Source organism: Artibeus jamaicensis, unplaced genomic scaffold, assembly GCF_021234435.1.
Source record: "Artibeus jamaicensis isolate MK-2021 breed Jamaican fruit bat unplaced genomic scaffold, CSHL_Jam_final contig_61, whole genome shotgun sequence".
NCBI classification, from domain to species: Eukaryota; Metazoa; Chordata; class Mammalia; order Chiroptera; family Phyllostomidae; genus Artibeus; species Artibeus jamaicensis.
The window spans coordinates 2,076,185-2,101,473 of NW_026521906.1; the positions used below are offsets into that span (position 1 = coordinate 2,076,185).

General features: G+C 37.8%; 1 protein-coding gene across 2 annotated transcripts in view; it reads left to right on the forward strand.

Moving 5' to 3' along the window:
* The window catches only part of CNTNAP5 (contactin associated protein family member 5), a 1,122,001-nt gene that overhangs the window by 750,451 nt on the left and 346,261 nt on the right, over positions 1 to 25,289 (forward strand). For both annotated transcript variants that reach the window (XM_053670714.1, XM_053670716.1), the window contains exon 12: positions 6,355 to 6,474. In XM_053670714.1, coding sequence (XP_053526689.1) covers positions 6,355 to 6,474 — 120 coding nt within the window. The remainder of the gene's footprint in view (positions 1 to 6,354; positions 6,475 to 25,289) is intronic.

A 25,289-nucleotide genomic window follows, 5' to 3' on the forward strand; every position in this document is an offset into this window, starting at 1 on the left:
TGTATACTGGGACATCAAAAGATCTGTTTTCTAATCTAATCCCCTGACACATTTTTTGAACTAATTTCAGAAACCCCATCAGTTTTAACATACTATTTTTTCTTTTCCTTACAAAGCAAAGTCTTGAAAACCTACTACACACAAGATTTGATAAACTTAATTTAATAAATATCTGTTAAATGCAAAATGCTTCACAAGCATTTATTTAATAGGATCAATTTGATCTTATTTTTATCTATAGGCTCTCTATGTAGATGGATAACTAAATATGTAATCATATGGTAAATGTTAGATTTCTGGGAACTAAAGAGCAAGGAAGGAAATATACGGAAACATTTTTAAAGCCTGAAACATTTTAAAATACTGAAACATTTTTAAAGCCTCAACAACACTATGTACTTGTCATGAAAGTTTTATGTCTATTTCTATATTTTACAATAGGAATATAAATGGCAAGTCACAAAAACTGTAGCTTTGACCTTGGTGCTTGAAAAGGTGAAGTCTAAATAAAACAATTTTGCTCTCTGAGTTATCATTATCTTTAATGAAAGTGAGCTTCACAAGGACATTTTAAATTGTATCTTAGGCCATAAATTAGCTGTCAGGACTAGATTCAGACTATTTTTCTTAAATATGTAAACACTGATTTAAATTCTCTGTCCAACTACATTATATATATGCTTATGTTTATTAAAAGCCTATTCTAAAGGGCTTTAATATGTCCATCAGTGTCCTTTTCATTGATAAGTATAAATCTTTGTGTGTACTCATAATATTAAGCCTTCCAGTGTAGCCCTAGCATTTACTACTTTTAATGGAGGCAAATCTGATAGAGCTTTGTTTAGTTTCCCTTCATGCTCCCATCTTCCTCCTAACAGGAAATTTGACATTCTCCTTAGTGGCCTCCAATGGCAATTTAAAACTTGCATAAGGTATATCTTGTCTTTTTAAATGAGTAGAGATGATCATTTAAATTTTATTTTGTCACTATATATGTATAATTATATATATAAATATGGTAAATACAAATCATATATAGATATAATTAGATATATATCTATGTCTATAGATATATAAATATATAATATAAATATAACAATATTTGTGTTATGTAAATATTATACAATGTTTATATATTTGATGTATACATTTATATTAAATATCTATAACACATATAAATTATATATAGAATATACATGTTTAAATATAAAAATATTATATATAAATACATAATATGTAAATATAATAATATTTAAGTATAAACATATATTTATTATATATGTGTATACATATATCTAATATTGAACCCCTCTTGAATTTTTGGACTAAGTCCCCACTTATCCATTATGCCTTTTAAAATAGGCTATTGGAGCCAAGAGTTGGAAACAACCTAGGTGCCCGACAGTAAATGAATGGATCAAAAAATTGTGGTACATTTACACAATGGAATTCTATGCAGCAGAGAGAAAGAAGGAGATACTACCCTTTGCAACAACATGGATGGAACTGGAAAGCATTATACTGAGTGAAATAGGCCAGGTGTTGAAAGACAAATACCATATGATCTCACCTTTAACAGGAAGCTAAGCAACAAAATAAACAAGCAAACAGGAAAAAAAAAAACAAAGACACTAAAATAGAGAACAAGGGGACAGTGACCAGAGGGGAGAGGGAAGGAAATTTAAGGGGGAAGGGGGGAGGGATTTGGGGGAACAAATGTGAGGGACGCAGGGACGAGGGCTGGGGGGATGGGGGTAGGTGGGGAACGTGGGACGGTGGGGGCTTGGATGGGAGAAATAGACAAAAAACTGTACTTAAAAAATAACTAAATAAAAAAATGAGAAAAAAATAGGCTATTGGGTTCTGTTTGCTGATATTTTATGTATTATTTTAGGAATATTCATAAGTGTATATGAAGGGGTTTTTTTGTTTGCTTGTTTGATTTTTGGTGTGCTCTTTCTTAGGCTTGGAGGTTATTTTTATATTGTAATTAGTGTTAAGGGAGAACAGGACTATAATGTTAGGCCTCAGTCCTTGAGTTTAGCTGAGAAAACAGTTCAGAGCCAAAAAACCAAACACTTGTGAAAAGTTGATTTAGAAAGTCACAGAGGTAGAAGAATTGGGCTATGGAAAAAGTGAGCCAGCTAGGCTGCATGGACCCAGGAAACAAATTATAAAGGCAAAGGTAGGGTTCTTGGCACTTAGGAGAAAGAAAGACAAAGAAAATGCACCTGGGGGAAGGAAAAGGGAAAGGAGCAGGTGTGCTCAAGGAAGTTTGCACCTGGGGAAAGAATGCTGGAGAAGGGTGCTGGCATGCTCAAAAGAAAATGAGAGTGAGGAGTGAGCATCGGGTCCTTTGTCTTAAGGGGTTTTATCTGTTCTCCAAAGTCAGAGATTTTAAGGGAGGTCTCAGGGGAGGATCTCAATAGAGAATTTCTCAGTTTTCCAGATGTGTCCTTTCAGGGTTATAGACTCTACTAATTGTTAGCAATAGGGTAAAGGGTCATTAGTCATTGGAGTTGGTCTTGATATCAGTCATGGTGTCACTTCATCTGATTTTGATTATTTTCTTGGCCTGTAGCTGAAACACAACTGGGATATAGATGCTATCTCTAGTTTGATCAAAACTACATATCTGTGATCAGTAGACCCCACACATATTTGATGTGCTCAGGAACCTGATTGTCCTGAAGGCTTAATGCTTAAGGGAGTGGTTGTGCAAAAGCTTATTTGGGAGTTCTATAAGGATATTTTCCAACTCTCTTGGTCCTTCTCAAAGAGGCTCAAAACCAGATGACTAACGATGTGTCAGAGAACAAAGGTTAGGGGAGGGTCTGAACCATATTACCAGCAATAAGAAAGGTTAGGGGTCTAAGCTGGACCAGTGGATATGCTCTGTAAGGAAATGTTACCCTGGGGTGAGGTTCCACCCTACAATTGTCCATTGCTAGACACCTGGGGCTTTCCACCATGGATAACCTTTTGTACTTAGCCTATAGGTCCTACTCTTCTCATATCTGTCTACCTACTTAGTATGTCACTTATTTTGTATAGTAATTGAAATATTTGTTTTACTGTGTTTTGAAGAAGTATAAATGGCATTATAAAAATATAGACTTTAAAAGAATCCATATGATTCTAATGTCTTGTTTTAGGGGAGATCTTTAAATACTTTTTCTTTCTTTTATAAGAATAGGTTTTTTAATGTTTTTCTATTTGTAGTGCTGTTAATTTTGTTAAGATTAAGGCTGTGAATTATCTGAGACCTAGAGCCATGTCTTTTCCTTTAATGTTCTGAGAAAAATTAGTAGGTTTTCAATAAATGTTCATGCATTACTTGTTAGGTTGTGTGTTAGGCAAGCAGCACAGGAAGGACAACACAATGAACAAGATACTAACATAGTTTGTACTTCCTGGAAGAGTTGATGGATTGAATATATGTATTCATCTTTACTTCCTTCTAAGGCTTCACATAAACAATAATAAATTATATAAATTTTCTAAAGTGTCTAATTTGTCAGCTGTTGGAGAAGCACCTTGAGTTTTAAATACAACCAAACCTTCAACTTTAATGATGGGTGATCATAAGAGATCTAAATATGTACCAGGCTTGGAGTTATGGAAGCTGCAGGAAGAGATGGCCTATTTGGAGTGGCAGTGGGTATGGCCTGGACAAGCACATTCATAACTTAAGTCTGAAGTTAAGTGACAGCATGTATAATCTGCAATGACCTGCTCTGACTGTACAAGCATAAAAGCATCTTTGTGTTATGTCACTCCTGCCTTCCAAATCTCATGTAAAGTACTCCTTTGAATTACAGAACTTAACAAAACCAAACAAAAATACCTAAAGACACTAACATGGGAATTTCCCAAGATGTGGCCCAGACAGATAATACTACCATAAAGTCCTTGGAGGGCAAACCACATATATTTGCTTATAGCAATCAGTATTTTAGAAAGTACTATTAACCATGAGAGGACTACACAAGATTACCTGACATTGCAGAAAAGAGTCTATCATGAAAGACACACACAAGCACACACAGCTGAAAAAAAAGCATGTTTAAAAAGATGAAAGTGTCAAATAAATTATTGTAAAATTAATATTTATAGGAATATCAGAGTTATATTGCATCAATGAATCAAAAATTACATGTTATTAACAAAAGAGTATTCAGAGGGGAAAGTAAACATTCTACAGAATTTAAAAATGGTACAACTGAAATAGCCAAAAACTAAAAATAACCCAAATGAATTAAGAATTAAAATCCAACATCTCTGCACAGAAGGAAGGTAGGACCTATTAGTTTTTCATAAGAGTCTTGTGATTCATGATTTAAAAATCACAAGGCTTACTATCGCTAAAATAAATCACTAAAAAAATTCAAGTAGACAAAAAACTGACAAAAAAGAAGAGGCAACATTGCATGAAATGATACAGTAACAATAGCAATAATAATAATAATAATAATAATAATAATAGTTCATATTTATCAAGAAATTCTTATGTGCCAAGCACTATGCTAAGTACTGTATGTGAATTATCTCTTCAAATACTTACTACAATTGTATGAGGTAGGTCTTTTTATAATTATATCCACATGAGAAAATTAATGTTTTGGGAATTATTAGTTATTTATTCCTGCATAATGAATCACAGCAAAATGTAGCATCTGGAAATAATAGACATCATCACTTTATAGGTATAGAACCTGAGTGCTTCTGGTTGGGTTTCTCATAGGGCTGCAGTTAAGATATCAGTCAAGGTTGTGATCATTTCAGTGTTTAATGGTGGATCTCTGCTTCAGAACTCATTCCCATGACATGTCTCATTGACTGCTCCCAGGGTGGGTAATACAGAATTACCCAAGGTGGTAGCCACTGTCTTTTTATAATCAAGACTTGGCAATGTTATATATCACTTTTTTCATGTTCTGTTAGAAAGACACCTGTAAGTCCAGCCCACATTCAAAGAGAGGACTTGAATTCATGAGCAAGATATGAATACCAAGAGGTGAAGATAGAATGAATTAGTTTAGTGGTTGCATAGCAGGGGGAACTTAGCTTATGCATAGGTAGTAAGTCATAGCCTTATGAGGCAAAATGAATTTGACCCAAGGGCTCGACTTCTTGACCACTGTGTAACCCCCCAAATGCTGCCTGGGTGGGACAGCATCAACCCTTTCACATGGTTGTTATCCTGGATGTGTAGGAGTGGCTGTAGAGAGGTGCCACACATAGATGTGACTTCCACATATATGACACACCCAGATGTATTATCAGGTTTGATAGAAGAGAAATAGGTTATATATTATGGTCAGTATGTAGGGTGCTACTATAACTCTCCCACATACCTCCTACATTAGTAAATGTATATGACTGCAAGTCTGAGTACAAGAATAATCTTGAATTCACTCTAATTTATAAAAACATTAAGTCTTGATATTTATAACTTTATTGGTGATGAATTATTTGATACAACACTCATACTTGATCATGACAAACTGTAGCTTCATTTTCCTGGGATGATTTGTCACAGGGACATGTTGGAGAAGGTGAGGAGCTAGTGCTCTACCTGTAAAGCTGTTGGGAGGCACTGAAGTGTTTTAAGAATGGGAAGATGACACAATTGGGTGCATACGTGCTTCTCTGAAACATACCATTTTGTTAAAAACTTCAGGCAACACCCTGAATTGTCTTATATGAGAGAGCAGTTGCTTCCTTTACATTCCACTTCATGTTGGTGTAATGAGATTTCTTTATTTCTTATGTCTGCAAATTGGTCAAGGTACCTTATCTCAGGGCACCTGTGTCTGCCTTTGTCTGGATATAAACACTTTTGTGGCTACAATCAAGCTGTAAGCTCATAAGGCCCATGCTGATTATCTGCTTTTTGTCCTGTTATCTGGTGGCAACTGCATTGTTGCCATATTTTAAGCATTCAGTAAATACTTAAGTCAACTAAACTTGATTGAGCACCTACTATATGTTAGTTATAGTGCTAAGCTCTAGACATTTATAAATGTGAAATTGCCATTTTAATTTATTAGTAGAAAGTCATGACCATACATGGTCAGTTTCCGAAGAGAGAAGGGACTTAGCAGAGGTAAGGGGAGACCTTCTGTAGGATATGACCTCTGAGCTGGTTAGAAAAATGACTTACAGTGAATGGAAAATGTGAGTCCATTAAGTATTGGGATGCTGGTTTGTTAATACTTGAGGGTAGAGCCAAGGTTATAGGAGAAAAAGAAGTCAATATTGACAATCAATATAAATAGAAGTCACTGATTTATCTAAGGAATATAGAGAGCCATGCAAAGTTTCCTCCCTGCTGCCTTTGTGTCTTTTCAGCCCTCTATGAACGATCCTGCGAGTTGTATAGGCACCATGGGAACACGGCTGGTTTCTTCCACATCGACCCGGATGGCAGCGGGCCGCTGGGACCTCTCCAAGTGTACTGCAACATCACAGGTGAGGATGAAGAATTCCCACTCACACTCTCTGTCTAGTTGTGTGATGGTCCACAGCAAAGGGACAGTCTAGCAAATAAAAAGCCAAGTTCTGGGGGAAAATGGTATTTTAATAAATAATTGAATTAGCATCTAGGTTATTTTCACGAGTGAATAAAAATTGTTAACCATCTTGATGTTCTACTATAATCAAGAATTAATTATCAAGCATTTTCTTTAGAACTTGTCAAGGACATTTTTCTCTCTCAAAAATCAAAAACTGAAAGTGAATGAAAATCACCAGACAAAAATCAAAACTCAAAATCAATAAGAAACCTTGACTCAGGAAGTGAAAAAGCTTGATTTATATCTGACCCTGAGGACTGTGAATCCCACATTCTCTTGGAACTGCAGTTGTTCATCAGTGAAATGGAAATAGTAGTTTCTACCTCTTGGAGTTGCAAGGATTAGACACATTCATGTATATTGGAGCAACTAGTCAGACTAATTATTCAGTAGATGCCTAATAATAAAAAAGTGAGCTATATTTGTTTTTTCCTGGCAATTTTGTTTATCTTGCCACTTTATTCTAAAGTGCAAAATATTCTAGTCAAAGTCAATTATTACATGAGTTTAGAGAGAGCATATGATCACTAAATTATTTATTTTGAAAAAATAACTCCACAAATCAAAATGCGACATAATAATTTAATAAAATACAGCTTTGTGAGTATTTTCTCTACTGTGAATGTCATTAATTGGCACATCCACATTTTTTAAAATTTTTATTTAGTTATTTTTCAAGTACATTTTTTGTCTATTTCTCCCATCCCAGCCCCCCCGCCCTGTCTCTCCCCTCTTTCCCACCCCCCCCCCGTCCTCATCTCTGTGTCTTTCATACTTGTTCCTCAAAATCCCTCCCCATTTTTCCCCTTAAATTCCCTTCTCTCTCCCCTCTGGTCGCTGCCCACTTGTTCTCTATTTCAGTGTCTTTGTTTTTATTCTGTTTGCTTATTTGTTTTAAGGTTTAATCTCCAAAATATACAAAGAACTTACACGACTCCACTCTAGGAAGACATTTAACCCAATTAAAAAATGGGAAAAGGACTTGAACACATTTTTTTTTGTTCAAGTACTAACTCTGGGAGAAGCCAGCAGAATCGTGTAGTGAAGCAGAAAAGTAGGGGACTCTCGAAGTTCATTGAGTTCTCTGGCCTCAGGCTTCTTTTCAACAAGAGTTCTTTCTGTAACCAGACACTGTCCTGGGAACTGAGCATATGCAGAGTAATAAGACACAGCCACTGTTGTTCCTGAAGCAGCAAAATTGGAGAAAATAGCATGCAATATCACAGGTAGTCAGTAAACCTTAGCAAAAATGATGACTAATGAGACTTAGCAATTTGCCCATCTGAATACAAAAGGCCACATTTTTTGGCAGGAAGTGCTAGTTTTCTGCCCCCAAAAATAGCATTCAATTCCATGTACTTACATGGAATTGAATGCTATTCTATTGCATTTCCATAATCCTTCACCTGCAAAATATATATATATATATATATATATATATATATATATATATATATATATATATATATGCTAGCTATTCTCAACAGTTTTATAACAAATTAGAAACTGTTGCTGTTTTATTGTAATGGTTATGGTAACATACAGCATTCAACAATCTAGTCAAATACTAGGTGGAGTTCTCAGTGGATCTTGGTTATTTCAAAATATAATTAGTATATAGATCTCTATAGGTTCTTGCTAAAAATATAGACATCCCAACCCTCAAAATTCTAATTCAGTATGTGTACTTCTACTGAGCTCTCCAAGTGATTCTGATGAAAGTTGTCCCTGATCCACACTTTACCAAAAGCCAAGGCAGTGATTTGGCTTTAGAATAAGGCAAAGGAGATATCAGTGCCTGCTGATGAACGATCGGTGCCTACCAACTTCAAGAACTGAACTGAGGGTTGACAAATAACATTCTTTCTGAATCCTGAAAACAATTCTGAGGTAGATATTTTCCTCTCTACCTTACATAGAAGTTAAAAGAGTATGAGAATTTCATGACTTGCTTAAGGTAATAAATACTGGAACTAATAGCAAAGAGTTGGGAAATAAACAGAAGCTTCTATATTAGCAATAATCTATATCACTAAACATTAATTAGACTATATTGCTTATGTTTTGCTTTAAACAATGCTTTTTGTTATAAAATAAATATTAATTATTTAAAATTAAGGAAAAGTATAAATAAAATGTTAAAGTCACTTATAAATCACAGAGATCTCCAATTGTTACTTTATTGTTAGAATTTTCTACTTTTTCTGTGAATTTATGTGTGTTTTTTCTATGAATGTGTGTTTTTAGATATATATTTTTAAGCTATGAATTTAATAGACTAGCATAGACTTGTCCTTATCTTGCTGGTGGAAATCATGTTCTCTCACAAGATTGCAAGGAAAACATTTTGAGAGACCCACACAAGGAAGGTTGTGGTGTGATAAGATTAATTTGTGTGGAAACAGAAAGCTGCCTTTGGATTCCCAATGTCCCATCTCTGTCTGTCCTGCTCTGAAAAAAGTCCAATTTTGTTTTTATCAAGGCCATGAATAGGGTCCATAGCCAAAGATCCTGTGCCATATTAAAATTTAGTATTCTAGGGCCTGTGTAGTCTGCCACAAGCTTCAGGTGGCTACTAGATCCACATGGTTGCTATGAAATGAATAAGCACACTGGGTGAGAATGTGTTACTAGTGAAGAGAAAGAGAGAGAAAGAGCTCTTTGTTATCTGGAACTACTATTTTTTGGACCATAAGACACACCTAGGTTTTAGAGGAGAAAAATAGAAAAAAATTTTTGACTTAAAAATGAGGTAAAATATTTAATAACATAAATAACATAATATTTCACCAATGTAAATGTAAAGCTACATTTGGACTATGATATGTACCCCCTTTTCCTCCCAAATTTTGAGGAGAAAGGGCATATTATAGTTCAAATAATATGGTATATTATCAGGCTTGGGAAGGATCAGGCACTTCTTCAAACTAACCAATCAACTTCCCAAGCTTTTTTGGGTTTCTGATGGGTCCACCCCCTAACCAATCAATTTTCTAGATCTTCCAGGCGCTATGCCTCTTATCCAGTTCAATCATTTTCCTAGGCTGGACTGATAAGCCTTTGTGATTGCCTTCTTGGATCCTATTGCCACATGTACTTATTTTCTCTGAAACTCTGTGCCAGTGAACAGGAAGATTGAAAAGCCTGTCCTTCCTCCCCATACAGAGGATGGAGGTGTTTAATCCCCTTTGCAGGTCAATGATGTGATGCCCTGGGGCTTGTGAAGTTGTAGCTTCCAGATTAAATAATCTCTGTACTTTACTATGCTTCATTATGCTTAATAATGTCTGATTGCATTTGAGCCCTTTATTAATATTTAACTACCCACACTAACACTTACATTATTAAAATGTATGCTGAAATTAAAATATGTACATTAATATAGCTTAAACATTTTAATATATATTTTATTGATTATGCCATTACTGTTGTCCTATTTCCCCCCCTTCATTTCCCTCCACCCTGCACACCCCTCCCCCACCATGCCTCCCCTTTAGTTTAAGTCCACGTGTCACAAGTTCTTTAGATTCTATATTTCCCATACTATTCTTGCCCTCCCCCCTGTCTATTTTCTACCTACTGTCTATGCTATTTTTTCTCTGTACCTTCTTCCCCCTTCTCCCTATTGCTAACCCTCCATGTGATCTTCATTTCTATAGTTCCACTCCTGATCTAGCTGTCCTCTTAGTTTGTTTTTGTTTTAGGTGTGGTTGTTAATAACTGTGAGTTTGCTGCCCTTTCACTGTTCATCTTTTTTATCTTCTTTTTCTTAGGTAAGTCCCTTTAACATTTCATATAATAAGGGTTTGGTTATGATGAACTCCTTGAATTTGACCTTATCTGAGAAGCACTTTATCTGCCCTTCCATTCTAAATGAAAGCTTTGCTGGATAGAGCAATCTTGGATGTAGGTCTTTGGATTTCATGACTTGGAGTACTTCTTTCCAGCCCCTTCTTGCCTGTAAGGTCTCTTTTGAGAAATTTGCTGACAGTCTGATGGGAAGTCCTTTGTAGGTGACTGTCCCCTTATCTCTTGCTGCTTCTAGGATTCTCTCCTTCATTTTAATCTTGGCTAATATAATTATGATGTGCCTTTGTGTGTTCCTTCTTGGATCCACCTTCTTTGGGATTCTCTGAGCTTCCTGGATTTCCTGGAAGTCTATTTCCTTTGCCAGATTGGGGAAGTTCTCCTTTATTATTTGTTCAGATAAGGTTTCCACTGGTGGCTCTTCCTCTTCCCCTTCTGGTACCCCTATAATTCAGATGCTGGAAACATTTAAAGATGTCCTGGAGGTTCCTAAGCCTCTCCTCATTTTTTTGAATTCTTGTTTCTTCATTCTTTTCTGTTTGTCATTTTTTTCTTCCTTCTGGTTCACGCCCTTTATTTGAGTCCCAGTTTTCTTTCCATCACTATTGGTTTCCTGTGCATTTCTCTTCATTTCAATTAGTTTAGCTTTCATTTGTTCCTCTAATTTGTGACTATAATCAACCAGTTCTGTGAGCATCCTGATCACCAGTGTTTTAAATTGTGTACCTGATAGGTTGGCTATCCCTTGGTCACTTACAATTATTGGCTCTGGGGTTTTGAGTTCCTCTTGAGCCATAATGTTTTGGTCTGTTTGCTTCTGTTATGTATGATGGGCAGAGCCTTAGGTTTTCACTAGGGCGGGGTGACCCAGGTCCCTGAGTTGTGATGCTGTATGAAGGGGTAGGCTCAGAGAGGGGCGATAGCAGTCCCCTCTGATGCTTCCTGCAAGCCACTGGGGCCTGGGTGGTCTGTCTCACTGCTTGCTCCTTCACCTGGTTTATCTACACATGAATGTGTGACCACAGTCAGCCTGCCACCTTGCGCCCCCACTGGGTCTGCCTATTGCCACCCTGTGCCTGGGATCTGCCAACCACCGCCTGTGTGCCTGGGTCAGTCTGGCTGATTTTTCCTGCCTGACCCACTTCGACAGCCACTGACTCTGCCCCTCTTACCAGTCTGGCTGAATGGTTTGTTGTTGTCAGACTTCCATACAGTTCAATTTTCTGTGTTTTGGTTGTGTTTTTGTTGCTAAAACTTTGTTTTCTTTAAACTTGGTTGTGCAAAGAGGCACAGTGTTTCCACCTATGCCTCCATCTTGGCTGGAAGTCCCGCTTAAATTTTGAAACACTCCAAAATAATATAAGTTCAGTGACACAGAGGATATAATTAATATAAAGGTCTCATTTACATAGACTCTCTGTTCATCTTTGGAAAGACTTCTTTTAAGATATATGTTGATATGTTGTCCAGGAATGACTAAAGATTAATGTTTACTTGCATATAACTGTAATTGTTCTGCTGATGTGGTCCTGAAGAAATCAGAACCCCAGATTTGTGTTGCAGAGTTGATTGGCTTCATTATATATGATTAGGCATTTCTTTTAAATGTGGTTTTTGGTCACCTGTTGTTGCAAAATATACAAGTTTTGTTTTTGTTTTTGTTTTCCTAAAACAAACCTCTAAATAAACTGAATTATATCATTCTCATGTTTAACTGATAAATATTTTAGTACACTAATATAATGATAATCTAGTCCATGTTTTTCCTATTTGTAAAATGTTAAATGGTCTTAAGTATGAGTGACTTATGACACAGCAAAAGTGTGACAAGAGATGTTCAGGAAGGAGAGGTAGGAAAAGGAAAAGAAAAAGAGAAGACTTGATCTGTGTTTAACTCCCATTTGTTAAAACATCAAGTTTCTGTTCTCTGCCTTTCTCAGTAGCATATACTGGGTAGAATAAATAGCCCTGGCAGGTAGAGGTCTGGGTTATCTTCCTCTACCTGCACAAAAAGTTGGGTACCATTTTTGTTTAGAATAACTTGAAAGATTATGTGAGGTTCACCAGAAAAGGGGAAATTTCTCATAAGAAGTCTGCAGATATTTGCAAATAGCTGCCATGAGGGTGAAGAAGGATGTTTTTAGTTGTGGATACAGTAAATTTGAATTTAAAAAGTATCTCTCTTTAAAATGTACCCTTGGGGAACATTAGCTTTCCATTTATGTAGGCAAGGTGGCACCTTACTCCTCCTGGAGATGTAACTGTGCATCTCACCTACGACAGGATATGAAATTCTTCAAAGCTCAAGAAGCAACCGTCTCTTTGGATCTAAGCCAACATGATCTGTGCATGGGGAAAGGAGGTCAATTTAGGGGAGTATTGATAACATGGACTAAATTTAGGCCTCTACAAATTTTGACAGTGTTCTGTACTCAAGTTTAAATTACTTTACTAAGGGACTAGTCAGTGGGAGAGAGGGGAGCCTCAGTGTTTAGATGGAGATTGGCTGTAGTTATGAATGAGGAAAACAAGAATTCTGTAGGAGTACACATTTGGCCTACTTTTAACATCTAAACAATTTGTCATTCATTTCAACTCAATATAAATGTGCTCATTCCAGGCACTATGAGAACTGCTAACTTTTGCTGTTATAAAATTGTATCTGCATTAGCCTCTCCAGGTTTCTATAATAAAATTCTACAATTTCAGTGGCTTAAAAAATAAATGGACATAAAGACATTGTTTCACAGTACATTGTTTCACAGCTCTGGAGACTAGAAGTCCAAAATCAAGGAACCTTGTTGTATGTGCATATGAGGTTTTCCTTTGTTTGTCTTTGTTTTTGCTTCATTTCTTCACCTGCAATCATTACCAGAGGGAAACAGGTTGGGCAGGTAGAAGAGGGTAAAGGGGGGATAAATAGGGATGAAAGGGGACTTGATGTGGGGTAGTGAACATATAATATAACATGTAAATGATATATTATAGAATTGTTCACCTGAAACCTATATAATTTTATTAATCATTCCAATAAATACAATTAAAAAAATCAAGGAGTCTACAGGGCTACGTTCCCTCTGAAACCTGTAGGAAAGAAACATTTATTACCTCTTTCTAGTTTCTGGTGTTTTATGTGAACTTTGGGCTTTCCTACATTTGTAGCAGCAGCACTTAAATTTCTACCTCCCAGAGGCTTTTACCTGCTTACTTGTGACATAGTTCACATGTGATCATCTCCTATCATGTGACTGTGTGCCTTTTTCTTCTTTTCTTGTAAGAATATTGGTCATATTAGATTAGGGCCCATATTAATTGAGTACAATTTCATCTTTATTTGATTACATTTACAAAGAATCTAGTTCCATTTAAGGTTTCATTCAGAAGTACTGGGGGTAGTACTTCATATATATATATATATTTGGGGGGACAAAATCCAAGCCATAACAGCATGCATTTCAGTAGCAGTCTGCATCACTGGCAAATCATGGGGAAAATACAGCAACAATTAAAGTGTAAGGCCAATGATAGGGTATGTCAGGTATGTGTAGTGTATGCTGGGGCCATGCAGACAGGGCTTAACCTAGGCGTCTCTAAGACCTGTACAGTGAGGAAGCTACCAGGAAAAGAGGCACAGAAAGATGTTTTCAGGAAGAGCAACCAAATGTCAAAAACAAAGTCACATGGTCTCTTGTACTTGCACATTTGTGGGAGTCACCAAGTTCACAAAGTTGTATTACTAGTTTAGAACACTGAAAAACTTATGAGGGTGACTGAATAGAAAAAAATAGTCAAACTGTCTTAAGAAGGTGCAAGCATAAACTGTTGAAGGTTCACAGTATGAACCCTAGTTTCCCAGCAAGGAAATCTGCCTTCTCAATTCCAGGAGCAAAAAAAAGAATAATTTTATTGATTTTTTATAAAGAATTCTTTTTTATGGTAAATATTGTATTTATTTATTTATTTTTAAACAGAGGGGACAGAAAGGAGAAAGAGAGGGAGGGAAACATCAACATGTGGTTGCCTCTCCTGTGTCCCCTACTGGGCACCTGGCCTGCAACCCAGGCATGTGCCCTGACTGGGAATCGAACCAGTGACCCTTTGCTTCACAGGCCTGTGCTCAGTCTACTGAGCTACACTAGCCAGGACTATTATAAAGAATTCTTGATTATGCAGGACTATTTACTGTTCCTGAATGAAAGATGAAATTTCTGAGCTCCAACAACAAGACGCCATCCTCATATCATGCATGGCCTTTAGCACTGTTCCCCATCTTGAAGACAGTGGATATGTCAGATGGCTTGCTCATATGTGGGACTGTTTATAAAGGTATGAACATACAAGAAGACATAATTGGAAGAGGACCATACTACAGACTAGCAAGAGAGGGACTGTTTCCATTATCAGACTCACAGAAGCAAGGGCAGGGAGCATTTCCAGAGCAGGAAGGATGGTAGTATGTGGAGAAGCTGGTTACTCCTGTATGGAGACAGCCAGCAAAGAGCTTAGAGAATGACCTCAATTTCTCCTGGCTCTTTCCAGTATCCTTCCTATTTCTGCATTGAGAGAACACTGCTAGAACTCAGAAGGCAAGGGCATTTATTGACGTAATGCTTTCAGTCTGTCTTCCTGGGCACAGAAAAAGCTGCAGAACTTGAAAAGTGCATTAGGTGGGATAAATGGAAAGATATCCATGTTAGCCTGTTTAATGAACTGTCCAAAGAAGTCTATGGAAAAATAATTAGAACTCATCAAAGATCAAAGATGGTGGTGAGGAAGAAATTAAAGACCTTGCAAATATATAAATCATGGACTTAATCAATAGACTCTAACCTGAAACAGAAGAGACCTCCCTTTGTAGGTTAAAATGGGAGTGAGATTAAAACGAATACAAAAAACACACACTGACTTAGAGAACTAACTGACTCTAAAAGTCAATGTCACCAAATTTATGAAAAACAGGAAGGCAAGTAGACAACTAGAATAAACTAGGACATACTAAAAAGTCATGTTTTATTAAAAGGGACACCTGGGTTTTGTGCCATTTCCTGGTGCTAAAAATGTCCTGACCTGGATGTGGGTACTTTTCTAGAATGATGTAAAATTCATGGTCATTCTTGGCGATATCGGTCTAATTGAGCATGTACAAAGGGGGGCATTTAATACAACAAGGAATCCAGTAAAGACTTTGAATTGTGTGTCTGGTGAAAATGAATATGAGGTGGGCTTGCAGGGTGCATTACATGCCCCCAGGAAGTGATGGAATTCTGGGCACTAGGATCAGTGCAAAGAAAAAGACAGAAGTGAAGGAAGGGAAGAGTACAGTAAATAATAGTGACATGAGTGAGTGCCTGAAGTACCCATACTGGAAGGTTGAGTTGTTGGGACAGGAGAATGGAACTTCTCAGTTGCTTCCTGCTTTCCTTGGTGAAATGACTAATTTTATATTTCAGCTAGGCTGAAATACAGTGCCCAGATATCTGGTCAAACATCATCATTAATGTTTCCTTGAGGGTGTTTAACATGTTTGTCAGTGGATTTGGAGTAAAGCAAATTTCCCTTCCAAATATGGGTGGGCCTCATCCAACTAGTTCAAGGCCTTAACAGAACAAAGACTGACCTCTCCCAAGAAAGAAGAAATTCTAGCAGATGCCCTTCAGATTTGAACTGCAGCCCTTTTCTGGGTCTAGAGCCTGTTGGCCTACCCTAAAGAGTTTAGGCTTACCAAGCCTCTATAATCAGAGAGAGAGAGACAGACAGACAGACAGACAGACAAGAAAGGGAGACATAAATTTATAAATACATTTGCATCCTGTTGGCTCTGTTTCTCTGTATAATCCTGCATAATAACCTTGGAGTTTCAGCAGTCTAGGTGCTTCTACTCTTTTTTCTTTCATTTTCTGTACATGTCTAACCATGGCACTAATCACACTGCATTATAACTAGCAGTGTTTATTTGTGTGCCCCCTGATGGAAACTCTGAAGCTCCTTGATGGAAAGTGGGACACAAGATTTGTGGAATCTCTGGATCTATTTCACACAAACTCTCAGGAGTCCTAGTGTGAAAAAAACTATGAGAAATCACAGTCAAATTAAAGATTTATTTTTACCTTTCTCCTTTTCTTCTCTTTCCTTCCCATAAATTGTCTTAGACTAAAACTCTGCTCCATTAAGCCAATAGTTTGGTGCTGTGGGTTCTACCTCAATGTTGAATCGTAATCTAGATTCAATCATTCCTACTCCATGCAACCTCTTCTGCAAATGCAAGAGTAAAAGTATTCAACTGCTCTTTATTACCTTTAAAATCTTTCATTGCTACCCATTCTTAGATATAGGCATTTTATAATCACATTGGATTTCAAATCCCAGTGCTGGCACTTTCTAGCTAACTATCTGACCTTAGACAAGTCATTCAGTATTTCTGAATTTTAGTTTCCTTATTAGTAAAACGTAGTTGATAAAGGTGGTTACCTTTCAAGGTTAATGTGAGGATTACAATATAGGAAAGTTCCTAGCCCCAAAAAGTAGATAGTTATAAAGAAGGGTAACCCAATATTATGGTGTAATAATTAATTGTGCCTTCTCTCTAACTCACTACTCTCCCTGTGTAGATGATATCTATATAGTCATGAAATTTCTGAGGCTCTAGGAGTCTGGAGGGAGCATTTCTGAGGGTAAGTTTCTGTTATCAATAAAGCATAGTTAGAAGGGTGAGGCACCTTGACAAGATTTTCCTTAGAATTTGACATTTATACTTATTCTATTCGATTTATATTACACCATATTTTAATGTCAAGACATCTTGGCAACATGTTAACAGATGTTTCACAGTGACACACTGTCTTTATAAAGTACAAATGCATACTAGTATGCAAAATTGTTTGTCTGCAACCACTAACAAAACACATTTCTTACCTTGATGAATACAATGACAATTTCATGCATCCATTCATTGCAAGGGGTTTGCAAGGAATGTTTAATCAAATCTCTAAAGCAAATCTAGTTTTCCACGTTCAAACAGCTTATAATAAAACTACCTTACAAGTCTGCATATCTTAATACTCTCCCTATTATGGTGCTCCATTTCTCACTCCTATAGCAGTAAGCTCAGTTTTCACTAAAACTCATCAAAGAAAGTATAATGAAGTAGATAGAGAAGCCATACTTGAAATCTCTCTAATATTCCTGCACATAATACTGCGGTGTGATTGCAGATAATAGGCTACAATCTGAACTATTGATAGAAATAATTATGTCCATACAGTTAGGTCTAACAGTGGTCAGCCTTGCTTCCCAGAGTTGGACCACTTTCAGTGAGTTTACAGTTTAGAAATGGGCTATACAAAGATAAGGCAGTGCAGAGAAAATAAGAGTGACCTATGACATAAGACAGGACAACTTATGGACGTGTATTTCTCACTGAGCTTTGTTATTAATTTTGGCAGCTGAATCTTACACCAAAGAAAAATATAATTGGGTTGTTGGTGTCATGTTCATCTGTAATGAAGCAGTGTCCTTGTACTTTCTGTTGACATCTTCCTGATGGTTTCTACCATGAATATTTCTCCCAACACACACACACACACACATGCATGTACACATGCATGCATACACACATACACACCAAAAGGAAGTATGTACTTTCATTGCTTGACAAACTCTTCCACAAGAAAGAAACTGGGTTGAAGACTTAGATTTGTTTAAATCATAAGTTGGATAACCTTTATCACAGAAGGAATCTGTCCAGAAAATTGTCACTGGATTACAGAGTTCATAAAATTGTGCTATCTACCTACTGGGTACTGGTCTACTTGAAGATTCACCAATGTGAAGTAGCTGGGATAATTTTTGTTTTCCAAATGTATTGATGAGGCCAATGAGTTATAACAATAAGATTTTCTTATAGCCATAAGATCTAAAGCCTTTGCAAGGAGCCCTAAAGCATGGAAACAATTATTCTTCTATTACTATGAATCAATGTGCACTGGTTCTCTGCTGGGCGAGGCATCAGTGAGGCACTGAAGATATAGAAATGATTAAGATATTGTCTTCCAACTCCACAGAATCTACAATGTCATGTTCTTGTAGTAAAAAGCACTGTGGGGGCGACTTTCCTCACAAGTCACCCTGTCCACCAGGGAAGAAAGTAAACATGACTGAGACATGATCTGCTTGGGGAGGAGAGGTGGCCAGTTTCCCAGAAGAAAAAGGCCTTGAGCAGTGGCCAGATTCTCAGGGGAAAAAGGCGTTGATCCCCTTCCTCCAAGGGCTTTTATTGGGTTGTGATACACAGGAATACAGGGCAGCAAGGATCAAACAGTAGATAACATTTCAAAGAAATCTGAGGGCTTCGTCTGAGTCAGAGTCTGTCAGGAAGAGAGTTTTAGGGTTTCCTGCTCAAACCCTTGACATATGAATGAAAGCACTCTTAGCAGAGTAGATTTCACAGGTTTATCAGGAAGTCTTTGGGATACCAGATTTTTCCCTAGGACATGCTCTAGCAAAGCAAGGAGCTGCACCCCTTCCCATCAGGTATTCAGGCTTAAGGGGATTAGAGCCAGGAAATGCTTCTCCCAGAGGTCATGGGTACTTGGGCTATGTCAAAGCTTGGGGGGGGGGGTGGTGAGAGTCCATTGCTCTTTGTTGCAGCCCTCCGAGTCTTCCCATGATGGCCTCCCAGGTGATTGTGTCTGGCCTAGGTTGCCCATCCTCTGAGGGGTATTACTTGTAAAGGACTTCCGACCATGCTTCGGGGGCAGGAAGGAAACTGAGGCAGAATTTGCTACCAGAAACAAGCTTTGTCCCCTATGGCTCACATTCCAGAGGTCGTGCTCCCTCATCCTTAGCTGCAGTGAGTAGAGAGTTAAAATTCCTAGAACCAGGCAGAGCTGTCCACAACAAAGCACCCACGTCTTTAGCCTTCCTCACTCATTCCCCACTGATTCATCCTCCATGCAACAGCCAGGGTGATCTTATATAAACATAGATATCTCCCACTTCATCTTTTATCCATGCAAATTCTATGCTCTGTATGTGTGGATTACAGTTTTTGAAGGGCATGGTTGTGAGGATATACAAGCTCAAATTAATTAATTAACAGTCTTAGAATAATGCCTGTACTTATTATATCTTCCAAATTATTATAATTAATATTATTATAATTGTTGTCTGTGAGACCATAAGGAAGGCCCTTGATTGTTGTATCTCATTTTCTTTCTGCGGAAGTAGAGGGTGATAATAAGATCTTTTATTAGTGCTGTGAGTTAACATTTCAACAATGATAGAGAGACTGACATGGGGCAGATGGTAAAGAAAGGGTATGCCATTCTTCTTTTTGTCTTTCCCCTCCCTCTTTTGGAAACACATCCACTGTCTTAATGGGCTACAGGTTCAGCTCATCTGGGGATGAGCCCAAAGGCTATGTTTCAGTAGCAAAGTGTCCTTCCCTGGTTGGGATCCACACATGGGTGACATGTGCTGTGTCTCACTAGCAATTTACTCAGGTGGAAGAACAATTGTATTTTCACTTGTGTTTCAAAGGGTCACTTCATTTTCCTTGAATAATGTGTTTTCCAACATTTTTTCAACTAAAGAAGAATGATAACAGCTTAGAGGAAGGAAGGGGAAGGGTCATTAAGGAACATGTATAAAGGACCCATGGACAAAGACGATGTGGGCAGGATTCAATGTGGGAGATGGAGTTGGGTAGGGCAGAGGAGAGTAATGGAGGGGTAAGTACAACTGTAATTGAAAAACAACAACAAAAGAAAAAAGGAAAAAATAAAATAGCATAAATAAAATAAAATAATCAACCAAAAAATAAATAAATGTTTCTTTTTCTGTTTAATACTTTATGCTGTCCACATAGTGATTCCAGAAGTCTGGTCTCTAAGGCAAAGCTGGTCTCTCTAGGCTAGCAGGTGCCATAACATCCTGTAAATTAAACCATTAAATAAAACTACTAAGTCATAAATATGTAGCATTATCCTGAAATTAAAGCATTGTCACTTCTGAATTACCAAAACTTTTAATAGGCAGTTAAAGAAAATCCTCTCACAATCCCTTTTACATAGCCAGTTGATTCCAACCACATGGATGAGAAGAAAAGATTCAGGGCCAAGATGGGAGGGTGGCTTCACTGTGGTTTTTTCTCATTTATTTTCTTATTCTTGCATTCATCCCCCTTTATTAATTCACTTAGTTTCCTATACCATTATTAATAATATAACTTATTTTTAAAGGTGTTGTGAGGTTCATATGAAATAATCAATGTAATCCATACAAAAGATGCCTGGCATTATATACACAATATGTGGTAGCTGTTATTTATTATTTCTATCACTTTTTAAAAAGATTTTAATTTTACATGAGAAGGGTGGGAGAAAGAGAGGGATGGAAACATTAGTGTGGGGTTGCCTCTTGCACACCCCCAACTGTGGATCTGGGTCACATGTGCCCTGACTGGGAATCAGCCAGCAACCTTTTGGTTCACAGGCTGGCATTCAATCCACTTAGCCACACCAGCCAGGGCCTATTTCTCTCACATTATGCCCTGGAACCTTGACTTTGGTTTCTTAGAATGCAGTAATTGTAATAATAAGCAATAATTTTTATGACTGTACATTTGACACACTAAAATCACTCATGAATATTAATTCAACATTATTAATAAAATACTGGAAAATGAATATGCTATCATGGTGTGAATATTTTAATTTGATAATAAATTTTGCTATTTGACAGTTGTTTGGCCAATTAGTCCTTAGCCATGTGTGTGTAAGAGCACATGCACATGGATTTGTTGGAGCATAGTAGAAGAGTTTTGACCACTTGCTGCATGTTAAAACCTATGCAAAGCACTATCTTTTTTCACCAATTTTTTTATTTTAAATCATCCAAATGTACAGAAAAGTTGGGAAAAAACACTAAAATAAGCCTCTTACACTTTTCATTTACATTCTCCAACTGTTAACATTTTGCCACATTTGTACATTTATGCTACCCTCATCTCTCTCTCTCTCTCTCTCTCTCCCTCTCTCTCTCTTGACTCATGCACCAGCTCATGGTGCCTGCAGTATCATGAATGAATTATGAGACAAATTCACACAAACTACCAAGTCCTATGGAGGAAAAGGGACTGCACAGCTACTCCCTCAAGCGGGGAGCACCTCAGAGTGGCTTGGCTACCCTTTCAAGGGGAGAGCACACTGACCCTTGCCTAGACAGGCTTTTATTGGGTTTAATATGCACAGGAGTTCAGGCACAGCTCATTAATCATTGTCAGGCAGTAAGGATCAAATAATAGATAGCATACAAAGAACTATTAGGGCTTCTTCTGAGTCAGTGTCTATCAGATAAAAGGCTACAAAACTTTGGAAAAACAAATGCATTTCCTGCTTGGGCCTTTGTCATTTAACTACAAGCATTCTTAGCAAAGCAGGCTTCACAAAATTTTACATATCCTTTCTCAGGCCTAATCACTGTGGGAGCTACCCTTTCCAGCACAGGGCTGCACTGCCCTTTGTCATTGTTTCAGGCTTAAGTCAGACAGAGGAGGCACATAGCCAAGGAATTCCCAGAGACTTCTTGCAGACAGACTGAGGACTCAGACTTTGTCAAAGCTGAGAAGTGAGGATCCACCAACCCCTTTATCTATGGCCACCCAAGTCCTTCCCTGCATCCTCCACATGATCATGCCTATCTTAGGTGATTCCCCCCTTGGGGAATCTTACCAGTCATTGGCTAACTGATCAAATATTGAGGGCCAGTTATGAAAAAAGGAGCAGAAGTAGCATTCCTGCTAGGGAGATAAGCTTTGTCTCCTTAGTGGCTTATGGTCTGAAGGTTGCTCACTCAACCTTAGCCATGGGGGGTTTACAGCTCTTGAAACCAGGTAGGGTGGTTCTCAACACTCTCTTTTTTCTCCTCTCTTCCTCCTTATAATTGCCTGTTTTTATAGAATTATTTGAAAATAATTTGTAGACATAATAATATTTTAAACCTAAAGATTTCAGCTTGTAGCTCTTACAGAACAATATTTTTCTGTATAGCCACAATATCAAAATCATACATATAAATAAGCATTAACTAAATTAATATCCAATATATAGTCTATCTTATCCCTATTGTCTTTTATAGCATTGTCTGTATTTTTATATTTTTATTTGGGATTGAAGCACTGTCCACATGATGGATATTTTTTAAAATCTTCACCTGAGGATTTGTTTATTAATTTCAAAAAGAGAGGAAGGGAGAGAGAGAGAGAGACAGAGAAACATCATTGTGAAAGTGACGCATCAGTCAGTTGCCTCCTATATGTACCCTGATCAGGAAACAAACCCACAACCTTTTAGTTTCCAGGATGATGCTCCAACCAAATGAGCCACCCAGCCAGGGCCATACAATGAATGTAATGGTTATGTTCTTTTAGTCTCTTTTAATTTGAAGGCTCCATCCCCTAACTCATATTATTCAATATTTTCTTTGCTTTTCATGAGAGTAACTTTTGAAGATTAGTACAGGGAATCTCTTAAGTAAAATATTCCATTTTTTTTATTTATTTATCATTAGAATACTTTGGCAAGACAACCTCATGGGTAGTGAGTGTTCTCCTCAGTGCATCCTGTCATGAGGAATAAGACATCATTCTGGGCCATACTGGGGAGGCTCACTTCCATCCCTTGGCTAAAGCAGTTCTGCTAGATTTGTACATTATGAAGTTATCTATGTGATTCTATGGGAAAATCTTGTTCCCCAGTATTTTCTCACAATTTGTTAATAATTCTAACCCATAGAATTGGTTCCATGAGAATTTTCAAGTGTTTTTCTAATTCTAAAATTCCTTCTGATCTGTAGCTGTCATTCTGACTTCTCCACAGAACAGCTTTGAAAATTTCTCTCCCTCTTCTACCTCTCTTTGTAGCACTACAAACCCATAAGTTATTCCATTTAAAAATATTGTTTCTATTATCATTCTATTTTTATGTTAAAATTGTCCTTAATATAGCTAGCCAAGATTCCTTTATTTCTGCTTCTATGTCTTTCTTAAATGCCTTCATTAATCTTGGAATACTTCTTTGCTTCCTAGCACAAGGTGTTTACCTTGATGTTTCACTGCCTAGACCCAAACTCAGGCTATTTTCCAAAAAAAGTCTAGTTCATTTTTGTAGCAAATTGGTTTTGGAAATGAATATCTAGGCATTAGATGTGCTTAAATCTAGAGAAATAGGCCCTTCCTGCATGTGAAGCAATATTAGTAGACACAGAAGAAAAATGCACATATGTGTTCCAGAGCAGACCTGTGAGCTGAAAGAGATAATTCTACTCTATTTTTTTGAGGATTTTTGTTTGTTTGTTTTTGTTGATAATCTCCATAATCAGATTATAAGAGCCAGGAAGCAGAAGAAGCACTCTTACATTTACAGAAGGCTTATCTCTTTCTGTAACCTGTTAAGAGGAGATGTAAATAAGGCATTGACTATTCCTTCTCAGTACTAAGGCAAAAATCTCTGCAGTTAGTGCACTGCCTTATGGATCCCTCTGAGTTCAATCTTGGCTACTTTAGCTCTTCTAAATGACTATTTATTGTGAACCTGTGGTGCAGGTACTGGGTTATATCATCTTAGAGTTTATCTTGTTTAATTCACATTAAAGTGTGATAAAGTGTGAGATGAAGATCTTTTCTCTTTTTTTTGAGAAAATGTAGGTTCAGAGAGATTGAAGAGCATGTCAGCATTGCTCAGTTAGCAAGTGACAGATGAAGAGATTGAATTAGCTCTATGTAAGTGGTCTGCTCTGTCCTGAGAAGCACCACAATAGTGCCTGCCACAAGGACACTCCTACAGACCTCATAAAACTTATGACAGTGACTACAGCCTGTGCACCAGTTGGGAACTGCTCTGCCTGGTTTCAGGAATTGTAACTGCCTCCCATAGATAAGGCTGAGTGCGCAGTCTCCGGAATGCTAGCCACTAAGGAGACAAAGCTTGTCTCTGGTAGCAAATGCTGCTTCTGCTTCATCCCCCTTTGCCCAATGCATGGTTGATAGTCGATGATGGGTATGACCCCTCAGAGGGGGGCAACTTAAGCCAAACACAGTCACTTGGGAGGCCATCATGGAAGGATTCTGGGGGGCTGCAGCAAGGGGGAAGTGATGGACCCTCGCCCCCCCGCTATTCTGACATAGCCCAGTCCCCAGGTCCTCAGGGCCAGAAGCACTTCCTGGCTCTAATCTATTTAAGTCTGAAATCCTGTGATGGGAGGCACTGCAGCCCTTTGCCTGGCTAGAGAGGGATCCGGGGTGATCTGGCATAAAGAATTCCTAACAATCCTGTGAAGACTGCTTTACTAAGAATGAATTTAGTTAAATGATAAAGGCTCAGGCAGAAAATGAGTTTGTTTTCCCAAGGTTCTGTAGCCTTTTAGCTGATAGACCCTGACTTAGAAGAAGCCCTAATGGTTCTTTGTATACTATGTACTGTTTACTGCCTGACAATGATTAATAAGTTGTACCTGAATTCCTGTGCAAAAACCCAATAAAAGCCTGTCTAGGCAAGTGTCAGTGTGCTCTCTCCTTGAGAGAGTTGCCAGGCCACTCTGAGGCACTACCCCCTTGAGGGCGTAGCTGTGCCATTTGTTTTTCTTCCACAGGACTCGATAGTTCATGTGAATTTGTCTCATGTCTCATCTATGACACCGTGGGCACTGCAAGCCAATGTACTCGTCATACACCAGTTCCCAATCCTCTTTGCATCAGGTGATTTGGATTTGGCCCCCCTTTCCCCTCTCCCCTGCTCAGAGGGTAGGGCATGGAGCTGGTTCACACCCTCTTCTCCTGCCCCAGAAGCACCAGGCTTTTAGCTGCAATAGAGACTCTTTCCCAGAACAAGCTATGAATGCCCTTAGGGC